The following is a 16,451-nucleotide window of genomic DNA, read 5'->3' on the forward strand; positions in this document are numbered from 1 at the left end:
TAAGGCAAGAGTGACGTGTTTAATGCTTGTTTGTTTCAAAAACAAACCAAAAAAATCAATTCTGATCATGTCATCAATTCTGATCATTTCTAATCTGTGGTAGACTTCTTTTGAGGCTTATGATAAAGAGCAAGTCTCAACCCACCTTCAGGCTTTCCGTGGTCTAGCCCCACTTTCCTCTCTAGCGACAGCTCCCCACCCCCCACCCCGCACCCCAGTACTGCAGACCTTCCTCTTCAAAGCCCTGTCCGTGCCCTTCCTTCTGCCCCACAAGGATATTCCTGCCCATCCTTGAGAACTCAGCCTTCCTGGGCTGCCTCCACCTTCTCCTCATGGCTTAGGCATCCTGTTCAATGGTCTCAGAACACTGGGTTCTCCTTTATGTCAGGCTTGTCATTTTGCATCTACCTGTGCTCTTATTTCAATAATGCCAATGTCCTGCAGTAGACTGTAAGCTTTCTGAGGGCAGGGCTTCTGTTCATCTTCGTTCACATTAGAGGTGGGATTGGACTGGAGGAAGATCACGGTGTCCAACAGCTGAGGTTAAACAAACTCTTCAACAGATCAGGCTGGAGAAGACCGGTTCGGTTAGATGCGACCTGGTTGGGCAGTGCAGGAGCTGTGGACTGAAGGTGGCCATGTATAAAAGTGCCCGCTCTTTTATAGTCCTTGGAAGACGTTACGAAATCAATATTATCAGCCCCATTTTACAGATTAACTATGACTCTGAGGATTTCATAAAGGTAGCAGGTGGTAGGGCCATAAGTTAATGTTAAGCTGACCTCTAGGAGGGGGAGGCAAGGTGGCATGAAGGACAGGTCTAAGAAGTGACAGAGCTCCTGGTGTACTGTGTGGAGCCCCACGTGTTTCTTTGTGTGTCTCAGGTTGCGTTTTGGCAGCTCGCTGGCTCATCGTGCGGTATTAAACCAGTCGGGTGGCGAAGACATGCCGCCAGAAGCAGGCAGCACCGCAGAAGAGGATTTCCCCTCCGCACATTTGAGCCCCTGGCAATGAATGGTGTTGTCCCAGTCCCTTTGCACTGCCCTACACAAGTGGGGGGAGGCTGCTGGCCGGGGTGCCAGGGTCCTCAGAGGGTGCTGTGCCCAGCCCCGGGGAGGAAATCACCAGGTGCCGAGACTGGCAAAACAGGTACTCAGGAGCCCTTGAAGGAAACAGGTGGCCCTTCTACTTCTAGTCCAAGGGTTTTTAAAGTCACTGCCCTGAGAAGGCCAAGAACTGTGGGGTCCCTGGAACATAGGATATCTAGCCCCGAGCTTTGAAAACCCAACAAAGGCAAAACAGAAGTCTTCTGGCAAAAGAGAATAATCCAGAAAGGATGTTGCCAGAGAGTTAAAAAAAAAAAAAAATTCTCCAGGATTTTCTTAAATTAGGTTTTCCTTTTAATTACCTAGTTATCCTTCAGAAACTTGGAACAGTCCCATTCCTTATCAACATATTCCTTGTCAATTACGCACAGGCTCAGGCTTCTGGTGCCGAGGGTGATGCTTAAGTACAAGGCAGCTGGAAGTTTCCCCCTTGGGTTGTGGGGAGTGTCAGGAATGCTAATGTGGTGAGGCTCTGGGCTGAGCTGGTAGCTGGAGGGAAAGGCCTCACTGAGCACAGGGCCTGGGGGCAGGATGGGGAGCAGATAAGAGGGTCAGGGCCTGCAGGGCGCCCCCCTTCGCTGCCCAAGGGGGCAGGGTGGCTGGCCCCACCAGGTGAAATGGGGAGGGGTGCTGAGCATTAATTTTTAATTTTTGTGATTTCTGATAGACCCTGCCTGCTCCCCGGTTGTAAACACTGTATTCTCAAATAGAGGATTGAAGTGATGCTTAGCAAAACCGCTCATTGGCCCTTTTTAAATTTTCCTGCCTGGCTGTCTCTGTCACTCATGCTGCTTGATGTAAAATGAGGGCTGGAAACATAGTGTGGGCATGTTCTGATGAGATGTGGGCTGGAATGTGGCGGGCGCGTGTGTGATGGGATTCAACGGGGACAGTGGTGAGGTGCAGCTGCGAGTTATCTTGTCCTCTTCGTGTCCCCCGTGTCCCCGCTGAGACTTCTTAGGGCTGCATGGGATCAGCACCGGTGGTCAGAAGAGAAGTACAGCTCGGCTGCACGCTGTCCTTGGAGCTGGTCCGGAAGCACGTTTATATTTCAGGCTCAAGCACCTGACGGTTGTTTTGACTGTTGGAACTGTGTGGGTAGGTGGGTGAGTTCTGGTAGGAGGAAGAATGGGAACTTCACTTTGGAGTGTGTGGCTGTGGGGGCAGGCGGGCGGGCCCTCCCCACGCAGAGATTCCCAAATGGACGGCAGTTCCACCTGGGTCAAGGGGAAGGTTTTCCCTTCCAAGCAGATCCTCACTTTAGGTATTGAGTGCCACCCTGTCAATCTGGGGCTCTGGGGTTACAGAGAGATACGATCTCTGATCTCTACCCCTTGTGGTCCTCCTCCTGCCACCACCCCCTGCCCCAATCCTTCCCCACCTTCATCTCTCTCCTCAGCCTCTCCTGTGACCCTCCTCCTGTTTTTCCTCAGCCCTAGTCTGGGGTGTTAGGCACCTGACCACGTGCTCAGCAAGCAGGGAAAGAAATCTTCGCATGCAGAGGTTTGGACAGTGGTTTCCTCGAGTCTTTCTATTTCCTTGTGGGTAGAGGGCAGTGTGAGAGCAAAGGGGATGGAAATATACAAAGAATATTGTGATAAACGCAATGTCACACGTCAACCCATGCCTGCCTGCTCTGTGCTTGTCCCTTTAAGAGGACTAATTAGGCATGATGAGGTGTAGTCGTAGTGATTCTCACCTGACAAAGTCTGTTAAGATTGGCTTTGGAGGGAGATGCTAATTCAATACCAGCTCTGTCACTTGTTAGCCATGGGACTGCAGACAGACGACCTAAGCTCACTGAGCCTCAGTTTCCTCCTCTGTAAAACAGAGGTAATGATGGAACCTGTCTCCTGGGGGAAATGTGAGTAGAGCTCTGAGCACAGAGCCTGGCACATAACAAGGCTTCAGTAAATTATTATCACAACCATTTAGTTATGTGGCCATGGGCAGGCCACGTAAGTAGTCTGTGCCTGGTTCTTCTGATTTGTAAAAGGAACAGAATAGCTTCCTTACGTAACTTACAAGGATGTGTGACGAGGCACTCTGAACGCAGCATAACACGCTACATAATAAGTAAAAGCATGATGATCATTTTCCTATAACCACGCTAAAGCAATTTCGGTGGTCTCACAAGTGGGCTTGTCTGGCTACAGATTTATGCCCTGACTTAGGGATGCCTGGAGCTGCTGGAGGAGCCAGCGCACACGGGGAATAGTGGCAAATGCTGCCAAAGACAGAGGGTCCTGCCCGGACTGCCCTCTTATGGCTTTTTCCTATACCATAGGGTTCTTGCCGCTGGAAGGTGGTGAGTGCCATCCTCCGCTCTCCTTGCAGTGGATCCTTGATAATTCGTTCAATTTGGAGATTTTATCCCCCTTCACTTCTTGTCTACGGTGTCTGCCAGGCCACCTAACTATGAGGGGGCTGGAGGAGAGAAAGGAAATGAAATCAGACTTGTCAGTTTTGCTTGATCGTTGCTTAGGCTTGATCATTACTTAGAAAAAATTGAAAATATTGTTTCACATCAATTCATATTGTTTTTTGAAATTGATTCCAATAGCCTACCAAAGCCCAGGAGGACAACTCGATCAGTTATCGGGCCAGCAATAGAACAGGTGCTCTCTATAGATCCTGAAGGCTGGCTCTAAAGGGCTCCCAGTTTCCATTTATCTTGATATGTATCTGTGACACGTCTCATCGTAAATCCAGCAGCCCATCTGGTGAAGGGGACACAAGAACATTGTTCATGGTAGCAAATATGTTTAAATTTTTTCACAGTTTGAGCAGAGCTATTACCCTTGTCTCTACCGTCATAAATTAGCTCTACCAAACATTGCTTTCCTAATCTCCATCTACACTAGTAATTAGTCAATTCAGCTTGATCTGGGGTTCATTTTCATAAAGGAAACAAACTTCTGAAAGTGTAGCTCAATTAGAAAGAGTCTATCAAGCCACCTGGAAGGGGCCACGAGTGTACTGTTTTTGAGGACAATTTGCCCTGGAACACTGCCAGCCCACTCCAGAATGGCCCATCTTTCTCCAGCAAGTTGCTCTTTTCTGAGTTTTTGGGAAACCGCTCGAGCCATCAGAGTTCATGGGTCCCCATGTGGCAGGTGGGAGACCTCTCTCTCTTTCTCCTTCTCTATCCCTCCCTCCCTTCACCCTCCCTGTTTCAGACTCATGGTTTAGTTTCAAGTTGTTAGTTTTTCATTTTTGTGGAACCATATTCTAGATTCAGAAAGCAGGTCCCCTGTCTAAAAGGTACTCGCTCAATGAATGTTTGTTGAACAAATGAATAAATGAATGAGTGAAAGAAAGATTAAAGGATGATGTGATTGACTTTGGTGGCAAAAGGTAATGATTGATACTTGGCCCCTGATTTTTTTCCCAAATGCTAGATGTGAGAGTGAAGTTACACTGGCTGCGGTCCCTGAGGTCAGGACTTACACTTTACTGGTCCTTCGTAGAAAGAGAGCAGGAAGAGGGAGTGGATGGACGCTGTCCCTAGGGACTAGGCACTGTGAGGACACTTGATATATATGATCTCATTCGGTCCTCATAACAAGTCTGTGAGATTGTATTACCTCTACTTTACAAATGAGGAAATGGAGGCTCAGAGTGGTTGAGTTTATTGCTCTAAGTCACACAGCTGGTTCCAAAGCCAATATTCTCCTTTACACTCTTGGATGCTGCTTCTTATAAGCACATATTAAGTGTAAAAAAAACAAACAAACCAAAAACCCAACCTGTATATTTCCAAGTTTCTCCCAATCTTTGGGAATATACAGGTTTAACCTTCCAATGAAAAAAATCATATTTATTGATGTCCATACTAATCGAAAAAGTCATACTGGAGAGGAAATAAAGCTTAGGCTTGCTTCCTACACTGACTGGATGCCTCCCAGAATCCAGGAGATTTGAATGTCAGGTGTGTATTAACAACAGCTTTAGACTCGTGTACTATTAGGACAGGTTTTGTTTGGACTGTATTGATCTCTCTGAGGTCAGCATGTCATGACCAGAGCCAAGAGTAACCAGCAGCAACTGTCGGCCTGTCCCTGTAACACGGTATCCCCCGTGGGAAGGAAAATACCCCAGTGTACTAAGTTGGAGCATCCACTGAGCCAATGGCTGTATTTGGTTTCACAGGAATCAGGGCCCGGGGAGCAAGATATGGGATAGGGTGTCGGTTCTTGCCTGTGTCTGCCTTCTTGCCAGTGGCATGATCATATCCCCCTCGCCCACATTGGCAACTCTGAGCGAAGAAGAAGGACTAGAACCTGTCTCCTGCTAGAGAGAGAAGGTAAAGGGAAGGAGGGGAGAAAGAGGAGGGAGAGGGAAGCTGAGTGCACTGAGCTGGGCTGAAATCCCCCATAAGCCACATAAAATCACAACCTCTCTTTAATCTCCAATCATGAGTCCCTGTCCTACCAGCTAATCACCAACTGCATGCCATGATAGCTCTGAGAAGCTGAGAATCCCTGGTTTTTATTTTTCAAAATTATATTACTTTTTACTGTAGATATAACATAACTCCATTAAAGGAAATTTAAAAATGAATTCAGCCAACCGGTGGTCATTCACTGCCTTAACCCCATGACAGTTTCCACCTGTGTACGGGATCATGCTTGTGGGAGCACTGTTCTTTCTAGTTTGCCCCACTGCCCCCTCCCCTTTTCAACTTCCTGTGATGATGTTTACTCTCTCTGCAGTAGGCTGAATCTGTCAGGCTTGTCATTGAACCCTCCCTCTTTGGCCCCTAGAGATCAGGTGTTTACCGTTCACGGAACTCACCAGAGTCTTGACTTTAAGGAAGAGTCCAGGTGTCTGGGTTTGTTCAGGTAAATGAAGTAGCAGTAGCAGCAGTAATAAGAATTATTATAATAATGAGGACGATGATGGAAGCTAACACTAACAGTATGATATGTCTCATTTAATTCTCCTCTGAGATAAATGGACTACCCCTGTCCATGTATTACAGCTGAGGAAACTGATGCCCGGAGAGGTTAAGAAGCTTGCTAAGGACACACAGCTAGCGAGTGGTGAAGCCAGAAGGCAAATCCAGGCTGTCTTGCTTCAAAGAGAATATGGAGTGAACACTGATACAATTTCATACAAGTGAGAAGCTGATTCTCCATTACTAATAAGAGACAAGGGTAGCAGAACAAGCTAGTATATTGTGGAGAGAGAGTCTAAACACAGAACGTTCACACCTTTCAGGTACTTCCTAGATCAAACACTCGCTCTCAGTTGCTTTTACTTTGAATCTTATTCACCTTCATCTGGTCCGGTACGGTGGCCATCAGCCACATGAGACTATTGAACGTTTGGGACGAGACTTACATGGAAGGAGCTCTGCTGTAAGTGGAAAACACCAGATTTCATAGATCTAGTGTGAAAAATGTATGTAGAATATCTCACTAAGAGAGGTGCCTGGCTGGCTCAGCCAGAAGAGTGTGGGACTCTTGATCTTGGGGTGGTGGGTTCAAGCCCCATGTTGGGTGTAGAGATTACTAAAAAATAAATAAACTTAAAAAAACTCACTAATAATTTCCGAAGTATTGATTGTATGTTAAATTAAAATATAATATGATTAATCTTACCCATTTATTTTTGTAGCATGGCTATTAGAAAATTTAAAAATCTCTATATGACTTATAAATTCTCTAAATTTCTACTGGACAGTGCCACTCTCCCATCACTAATTTTGTACCTCTCTCCTCTCAGTTCTGGAGATCTGATGATGGGTTTGCACTTGGGGCTTGACTTCAGGACTGGTTTTGGCTATTTGAGGCTTAAAAGTCAGCATTAGTCACACAACAGCCCCTGAACTCACTATATCTGGTTTATTTATCTAAATGAGGGCTGTTCATACCGCTTAAAGGAGGCAACGAGGAAAACATTTTCTTTTGTCTGGTTGGCCCCTGATTCCCTCTGAAATTAAATCTCTCTGGCGACAATATGGCAGCCACCCTGCCCTGTGACTCCAGGATGGAGCTTTCCTTTCAGACCAGCATGTGTGCGGGCAGAGCGGGTGGGAAAGAGTTCTTTGTTTTTCTGCCCATGGGCCAGTTTTGGAATTCCAAGTTGCCTTTGAAATGTTTTAGGAAACAATGCAGACTGTTCACTGACCCTTTCATCTGCTGGAGAACCTGAAGCAACAATTAGACTGTTGTTATCAGTAACTGTGGCTGAAAGAGTTCTGAAACATGAGGGATCCAGAAAGAAGTCACAGCCTCAGCTCTTAAGGAACCTGGGACACTCAGAGGGAGGCAGAGTTTCTGATCTATTAGAAAATGACAAAGACTAAGTAATCTAGAGCCAGATTGGGAGGATCAGCCTCTGACATCACAACAAAGCCAGAGAACGGAGTGAGCTGCATGGGCTGCAGCGTTCCTTCTGGAAGGCATTTTGAATGAAGGAATTGAGCCTGGGGGGGGGGGGGCGGTTGCTTAGGAGATTTGGGGTTGTTCCAAGGTGATGGCCATATAGCTATAGAAAGAAATGGGCATGACCCTGCCAAGGCATATGTCTGGGAGGGGTGGGAATAAACCTGGGCACCAGTCGCACTGAGCGCAAGTGAGCTAGGGGGCAGGGATAAATGACAGGGGTCTAGAGCCTGGGTTTGATTACGGTATGTTCTTGGATCGAGGCAAGACAGAGCCAGATGATGGAAACCTCAGGCTTTACTGCTCTCAGGGACCACCAGAGATTTTCTTATCTTCTTTTTTTTTTTTTTTAAAGGTTTTATTTATTTGACAGAGAGAGAGACAGCGAGAGAGGGAACACAGGCAGGGGGAGTGGGAGAGAGAGAAGCAGGCTTCCCGCGGAGCAGGGAGCCCGATGCGGGGCTCGATCCCAGGACCCTGGGATCATGACTCGAGCCGAAGGCAGACGCTTAACGACTGAGCCACCCAGGCGCCCCGAGATTTTCTTATCTTCTCTTTGCTCCAGTGTGAAAGTTGGTACATATAGATTAAAGCAATCTAATAAACAGTTATGGGGCATTTACTATGTGCTGGCTACTTTATTTTTAAATAAATACATAATTCTACAAAATAAATACATAATTACTTTATGGGAAGTAAAACTGTGTCCCACTTAGAGTGATCAATGTAAAGAAACATATGAAGTGCACGATACTGTAAATGGTAGGTGGATATAGCAAACATCTTAAGGTTTTCATATTCTTCATTACAGTTGGGCAACGGAGGCTCCAGATCTTCACACAGCAGATTTCTCCAACAGTGGGCTGGGGGTGGGTTGGAGGGTGGAGAGAACAGTGGCAAGGAGGCCAGTTGGTCAACCGTTCAGGAGTGAAGTGATGGGAGTCTTGCCCTGAGCTTGAGCAGAGAGGGCACACGAGAACCCTTGGTTATACTCCTGTTCAGGCAGGGGTTGCACGGGTCTGTTTCTCTCTCTGTACCCTCGGGTTAATCTGCGATGCACATTTAGGGTGCAGACTCCTAGCGTATGGTGAATGTGAGCCAATGCCAAGAGATATTTCATAACCAGATGCTGACCTTTCTTGAGTGCTTTGACTGGCTTCATCCCATGCTAAGTCCTTGAATGACCTCTTTCCTTCCTCACAATAACAGAATAAAATATCTGCCATTCTTTCCCCTCTTTTACAGATGAGGGAACAGAGGCTCAGAGAGGTTAAGTGATTTGCCAAAAGTCACACAGCCGGGATTCAAATCCAAGTCTGACTGACTGCAAGGCCTTTAGCCACCACACATATTGCCTTGTCATTGACTGGTACACAGTGACTTTTTAGAGCATCTTCTGTTTCTCACGTTTCTCCCTCATTTAACCTAAGTATGGGTTTCTGTAATTTAGCATAGAATTCGATTCATCTCTCTAAGCACCAGAAACAATAGAAGTTCACCAGACCATAAGCCCCATTCCTAACCTCTGTGCGGCATATTTATGTGTCTTCTTCTGTGGTTTATATCATCATTAACGTGGCTCTACTTGGCCCTTTAAGAAGCTAATTAATCACTAAATATAGATCACAACTTGTTCTTTTCAACCCTCTGCATGTTTCTTCCCCCCATTGTGTGATGCCATCTGGTGCTATGAGCTCATGCTTTTTTGTGTTCCTTTTCAGGGAGCCAGATATATTGCTCTCTCTACCCAGAAAGCCAGTTAATTTCAAAGTTTGCATGCATGGCTTTGAAAAAATTTGAATCTAATGCCTCCTTGTGGATTTTCACAGTATCACTCTTTAACAGAACACCGCATGGAACTTCTCTGTCTTTACCACCATCTCTGTATATGGGTACACTTGTCGTTTCATCAAAAGGACCTCATTTGTCTTTGGCGAGCTGTCAAGCAACTCCAGGTCTTTTCCTGTGTAATTTTTGTCAAGTTTCATTTTGTCACTTTAAAGTGTATGCTGTAGGAAGCCAGACCTTAATAAAATACTTGCCCCTTCGAATCTATCTGACTTTTTGCTATGGCAGCAGAACGAGTCCTTAAGAACAAGGAACTCACACAGCTAACGCAGGCCTCTGACATTGCTGCTGATCTGTCCTTCACTCCCACTTTCTCTTCTAATTCTGCCTGAAGCCTCTAATCATCTTCCAAGGGAGTGGAGCGCAGGAGCTGTAGACTGTTTTCTTGCCAACTCAGCTGAGATGCTCTGGACTCGCCACCGGGCTCCCAATCTGTGGGATTGTGCAGGACTGCTTGTTACCATCCAGTCCAGACCTTGCCACTCTCCACACTCCTTTCTCTTCTCATTTCAGAGCTCTTGGCAGTTTAAATTTAGCCTGGGAGCCTAGTGGGGAAGGAAAGGTAATTTGGCTCTGTGTGTGCGGCTTACCTCACTCCTGGCACATGCCGGATGCCCCCTGGGGAAGCAAGAGAGCGTTGGCCGGCTGCCTACCTCCTTTCTGCTGTCTTCCTCCTGGGATCATGCCTGTTCCCAGCAAGGGGCCGAGGAGAGGAGCCCTGAGAATGTCCGCAACGATGTAAAAGGAACCATACATTTCCCTAGCACAGAACTTGTTCTGAGGCCAGCCCCTTGGACTCTCAGAGAACAATTTCTCCCCGGTCCACACCCTATTTCCAGCTGTAAGCAGCTTCTGCGAGATGTAGGTAGGATGAAGTTACTGAGTCAGCCATAGAGCCAAGCCAGTCTCCAAATAATGTTATTGAAAAGTGTGGATAATGTATAGACAGAAGCCTCAATTACATATCAGCTTTGTTTCCAGAAGAGCGTATGTTGTTACTAAACTGAAAAAATGTGTTTTTCACTTCACATTGATAGTTTGCTTAATAATTACAGTTCTAAGCACCCACAGAATTAAGATGCACTTCTAAAAGATTAGGATTTCTAATTTTCCTGAGTGAGTAGTATACAGAGTTTGGGTAACAGCCCACGTGTTAAAGCTCAGTTACTACTTTGCACTGTGGCCTTATGCTAGTTGCTTAATGTCTCTGAACTTCTGAGTTTTCTACCTACTTAATGGAGTGAATCATACTTTATTTTTCTTAATTTGGTTCGTAGGGTTGTGGGTGATTATCAGATAGATTTTTGTGAAAAGTTTTTTCTGCATCTATGAGATGAGCTTGTGGTTTTTGTGCTTTATTCTATTGGTGAGGTCTATTATATGAATTGATTTTCATATGTTGAAGCAACCTGGCTTTCATGACATCAGTCCCACTTGGTCATGATGTACAATCCTTTTTATATGTTGCTGAATTCACTTTGCTAGTGTCTGTTGAGGATTTTTGCATACCTATTCATAAGGAATATTTTGAATTATTCTTTACTTGTGATGTTTTGGTTTTTGTATTTGGGTAATACTGGCCTCCTACCATGATTTGGGAACTCTATTTTTTAAGATTTTATGAATGATTGTTAATTCTTTAAATATTTGGTAAAATTCACCAGTGAAGACATATGGTCCTGGACTTTTCTTCATTGGAAGATTTCTTTTTTAAAGATTTTATTTTTAAATAATCTCTACGCCCAGTGTGGGCCTCAAACTCACAACCCCTAGATCAAGAGTGGCATGCTTTACTGGCTAAGCCAGCCAGGTGCCCCCGCTCTGGAAGATTTTTAATAAGTTATTTACTAACTCAATCTCTACCTATTATAGATCTATTCAGATTTTCTAATTTTTCTTGAGCCCGTTATGGTAGTTTGTGGCATTCTACAAATTTTCCATTTCATCTGTATAATCTAATTTGTTGGCATATAATTTTTTCATAGTATTCTCTTAAACTCCTTTTTTTCCCCATAAGATTATTGGTTATGTCTTCTGTTTTATGCCTGATTTTAGTAACTTGAGTCTTCCCTTTCTTTATCATGGTTAGTCTAACTAAAGACTTGTCAATTTTATGTTTATTATTTTTTAAAGATTTTATTCATTTGAGAGAGAGAGAGCATGAGCTGGGGGGAGAGGCAGAGGGGAGAGGGAGAAGCAGACTCTCTGCTGAGCCGGAGCCCAATGTGGGGCTCGATCCCAGGACATGGAAATCATGACTTGAGCTAAAGGTAGATGCTTAACCCATCTGAACCACCCGGGCACCCAAGATTTGTTGATTTTATTAATCTTAGTGCCAATTTTTGGTTTTGCTTATTTTGCTATTCTCTATTTCATTTATTTCTACTGTAATTATATAATCTCTTTTCTTCTGCTTAGCGTTTAGTTTGCTTTTCTTTCTTTAGTTTCTTAAGGTAGACAGTGATTTGACATCTTGTTTTTTAATGTAGGCATTTGCAGCTATAAATTTTCCTCTAAGCATGTTAGTGTAATCCCATAAATTTTGGTATGTTGTGATTTTGTTTTTTGTTTTCATTTAAGGTGCTTTTAAATTTCTCTTGTGATTTATTTTTGGACCCATTGGCTGTTTAGGAATATGTTACTTAATTTCCACAAATTTGTGAATTCTCAAACTTTCTTCTGTTCATTGTAGGATGGTCAGAGAACATACTCTATATGACTTCAATAATTTTAAATTTATTGAGATTTGTGGTCTATCCTGGAGAATGTTCTATGTGCACTCAAAAAGAATGTGTATTTTGCTCTTGTTGGGTGGAGTGTTCTATAGATGTCTATTTTGTCTATTTGTGTTAGAGTGTTGTTCAAGTCTTCTGTTTCCATATTGGTCTTCTGTCTAGTTGTTCTACCAGATTGAAGGTGGGATATTGAAGTCTCCAACTATCATTGTTGAATTGTCTATTTCTCCCTTCAGTTTTGCTTCCCGTATTTTGGGAGTTCTGTTGGTGGATAGGTGCATTTGTTTACAATTTCATAAATTCCTAGTGGATTGACCCTTTTATCATTCTAAAATGCCTTTGTCTCTAGTAAAAATTTTTGTCTTGAAGTTCATTTTGTCTGATGTTAGGATAGCCATTCCTATCTCTCTTTTGGTGATTGCATGGTATATCTTTTTCTATACTTTTATTTTCAACCTATTTGTGTCTTTGAATCTAAAGTGTGTCTTTTGTGGACATCATATACTTGGATCATGTTGTTTTATTTAAAATGCCAATCTCTGTCTTTTGATTGGAATGTTTGATCTGTTTAGATTTAATGTAATTCCTCATAAGGGAAGACTGCCATTTTGCTATTTGTTATCTGTATGTCCCTCTATTCTTCCATTACTATTTCTTTTGTGTTAAATAAATGTTTTCTAGTAACCTTTTAAATTCCCTTTTGTTGGGGCGCCTGGTGGCTCGGTTGGTTAGGTGTCTGCCTTTGGCTCAGGTCATGATCCCAGGGGCCTGGGATTGAGCTCCATATCGGGCTCCCTGCTCAGTGGGGAGCCTGCTTCTCCCTCTCCCTCTGCCATTCACTCTGCTTGTGCTCTCTGGCTCTCTCTAGCTCTCTGTCAAATAAATAAATAAAATCTTAAAAAATATATTAAAAAATAAATTCCCTTTTGTTTTATTTTCTATTTATATTTTTTGTTATTTTCTTAATGGTTACCCTGTGAATTACAATTAACATCTTAATTTATAACAATCTAGTTTGGGTTAATACCAACTGGATTTCATTTGTATATAAAAGCTTTGCTGCTTTATAGTTCCATTCCCTCTCCTGTCCTTTGCACAGTTATTATCATACAAATTACATTATATGGTTCCTCAACACAGTTTTTTTTTTTTAAAGATTTTATTTATTTATTTAATTGACAGAGAGAGAGAGAGAGAGAGAGACAGCAAGAGAGGGAACAAGCAGGAGGAGTGGGAGAGGGAGAAGCAGGCTTCCTGCCAAGCAGGGAGCCCTATGCAGGGCTCGATCCCCGGACCCCGGGATCACGACCTGAGCTGAAGGCAGATGCTTAACGACTGAGCCACCCAGGCGCCCCTCAACACAGATTTATAATTATTCGTTAATGCTTTGTGTCTTTTAAGTCAGATAGGAGAAAAAAAAGTTACAAAAAGCACAAACAATACATTTATTATACCTTAATTTTTCCTTCATTTCTGAAGGATGACTTTGCTGCATATAGAATTCCTGATTGATTATCTTTCTTTCAGTGCTTTGAATAAATCCTCTCACTCCCTTCTACTTCCATAATTTCTCATGAGAAATCATCTTCTACTCTTTTGAGGAACCCCTGTATGTGATAAGTTGCTTTTTTTCTTGCTTCTTTCAAAATTCTCTCTTTGGCTTTCAGGAGTTTGATTATGATATATTTGGGTGTGGCTTGCTGTGAGGTTATCTTATTTGTAGTTCATCAAACTTAGATGTAAGAATGTATGTTTACATAAAATATTTTATATTTATTTCATCAAATATTCTTTTTGTCCCTTTTTTTCTTTTCTCCTTTCTGGGATTCTCATTATACTTATGTTGGTATGATTGATGGTGTCACAGATCTCTGTAGCTCTGTTTATTTTCCTCACTCTTTTTTCCTCATTTGCTTCAGACTGGATCATCTCAATTGACCTATCTTCAAGTTTGCTGATTATTTCTTCTGCCCCTCTAGTGGATTTTTCATTTCAGCTATTGTTCTTTTCAGGTTCAGAATTTCTATTTGTTTTTTTTCTTTTTATACTTTCTATCACTTTACTAATATTCTCTCTTTGGTGAGACATCATTCTCATGCTTACCTGTAGTTCTTTGGATATGATTTCCTTTAATTCTCTGAACATATTTTAAGCAGCTGATTTATAGTCTTTGTCAGATAAAGTCTAACATCTGGGTTTCCTCAGTGATAGTTTCTACTGGCTGGCTTTTTTCCTCACGCATGGGCCATATGTTCTTGTTTCTTTGTAGGTTTTGTACTTTTCTATCAAAAACTGAGTGTTTAAAATAATATTATGTAGCAACTCTGGAAATTAGATTCTTCCTCCTCCCCAGGGTTTGTTATTGTTTTGTGTTGCTGCTGTTGGTTTTTTAGTGTCTTTCTTTAACTAATTCTATAAAGTCTGTATTCTTTGTCATATGTGGCCCCTGAAGTCTCTGCTTGACTAGCTTTGTGTGAAGCTAATGGACAGAAATGTCCTTAGCTGCCTGGAACTAATAAGTCCCAGTCTTTGCTAATGAGCTCTGTGTGTCTGTTGGACATGTCTTTAACTCTGCTTTAGCCTTCACTCCCTGCTTACATGGAGCCTCAAGGTCAGCCTGAAGATGAATATCAAGTGGAATGACAGTTTTGAAAAATACAAATGCAAGCCATTAACACATTTGCAGCATGTTATCTGCTATTATTCTCATAGAATAGATTGTTTGTTCTTTGTAAGCACAGGCATTTTCTGTCTTATAAACACCTAACTCCTGTGCCTTAGACCACATAACAACTGCCATGGGCTCATGCTGAAAAAAACAAAGCGTAAAATAAAAGAGCTTTGAACTTTGGGAGAATCTGTGCTTTCATAAGGAAAAAAATAAAAAAGCTTCCCAAAAGCAGGGAGAGTCTTGGGCAATGTTTCTCAAAGTGAGATTCAAGGACTGCCTGCCTCAGAATTACATGGGATGTTTGTTAAAGTTCAGCTTCCTGGCTCTATCCCAAATCTTTTGATTTAGAATGGGTGGGTCCATCCAGGAATCTGTTTTTAACTAGCTCCCCATTGATTCTTGATGTATACTACTGTGTGAGAAACTCTTCAGGGAAGATGATCCTATAGGTGCCTTCACTTCAGAGATGGGCTCATGATACAGGCTGTGCTCAAATATTAGTTTCCCCCTTTTAATGCCTGATTTCTAAAAAATTCACTTTATTTCTATAGTTCATCAAATTCTATCAATTAGAGGTTTTTTTGCATCTATGAGGATTTTTTTTTTTTTTAGTTGCTGCCAGGGTTATCATAGGATTCAGGCTGAATCATGGGACTCAGGAGATTTCAGGGGAAAAATAAGCCCATATTTATTTATGCAATAAAAGCATGGGTTGGGAGGGAGGGTAGGAGAAGGTACCAGATAAAGCAATGGGTACACTTGCCCATTTCAAAATATTGCACGTAGGGCTGGGCATGCAACCAGAAAAGGTAGAGAGATTTTTTTTTCTTTCTCCTCTCTACTTTTATTTTTATTTTTTCCCCCTCTCCACCTATAATATTTTTCTTTCTCTTGGGGCCCAGAATTTAGGTCAGTAAAATTCGTATTAAGGAAATACATCAGCTGCCCTGGGGTTAAATAGGCTCTTGAGGTTTGTCTGGTAACTGAATCACCACCTAAACCACCAACTAGAAGGTTGTCCTAATGGAATGATGTCTTCTGGTTTCCAAATAATACACTTCCTGATGAACTTTTTGATGCACCCTGTTTGAGAGCTTGAGATTGGATTGAGTTCAGACACATGTAATTTATCCGGGTTAACTTAAAATTTTAAATCGATTTCCCCCAACCATCTCTATACTTTAAGGCCATTTCTCCTTGTGGAGTTTTGTGTTTAGTTAATACAAACTCAGTGTTGAAAAACAATTAGGAGAGTTTAGATCCTTATCAATTTTAACACATTCAAAAGTGAAACATGATTTAAAAAATTATGTCATGTTTTAGGTGTTTCTTGCTCTGACTTGTCAGTATTACTGAGAGTCATCAAGAGATTCCTATCCCTTCTCTCATTCAACCCAGTTTAGGATACATTACTCTGCCGTAGGTCTCCAGAATTGTATTACAAATGCCCAGACTAGTAAATCGCATTTCTTATTTCCTTCAAGGTATTGCACAGAGATGCACGGCTATCAAGTACCACTTTTCTCAGCCAATCCGCTTACGAAACATTCCTTTCAATTTAACCAAGACAATTCAGCAAGATGAATGGCACCTGCTTCGTGAGTATTTCTTGGAAGGGGTCAGAGAGAAAATGGTGTCTTTCTGAACAAAGTGTATTCCCACCAGCCCTCTCAGGTTTGAACCGAGAGATGTTGTGCTG

General features: G+C 42.7%; 1 protein-coding gene across 2 annotated transcripts in view; it reads left to right on the top strand.

The window, feature by feature from the left end:
• The window catches only part of TMEM178A (transmembrane protein 178A), a 49,045-nt gene that overhangs the window by 20,587 nt on the left and 12,007 nt on the right, over positions 1 to 16,451 (top strand). For both annotated transcript variants that reach the window (XM_035000975.1, XM_035000973.1), the window contains exon 3: positions 16,237 to 16,350. In XM_035000975.1, the coding sequence (XP_034856866.1) occupies positions 16,237 to 16,350 (114 nt within the window). The remainder of the gene's footprint in view (positions 1 to 16,236; positions 16,351 to 16,451) is intronic.

Source organism: Mirounga leonina, unplaced genomic scaffold (assembly GCF_011800145.1).
Source record: "Mirounga leonina isolate KUSES-001 unplaced genomic scaffold, KU_Mleo_1.0 Mir_125, whole genome shotgun sequence".
Lineage (NCBI taxonomy): Eukaryota > Metazoa > Chordata > Mammalia > Carnivora > Phocidae > Mirounga > Mirounga leonina.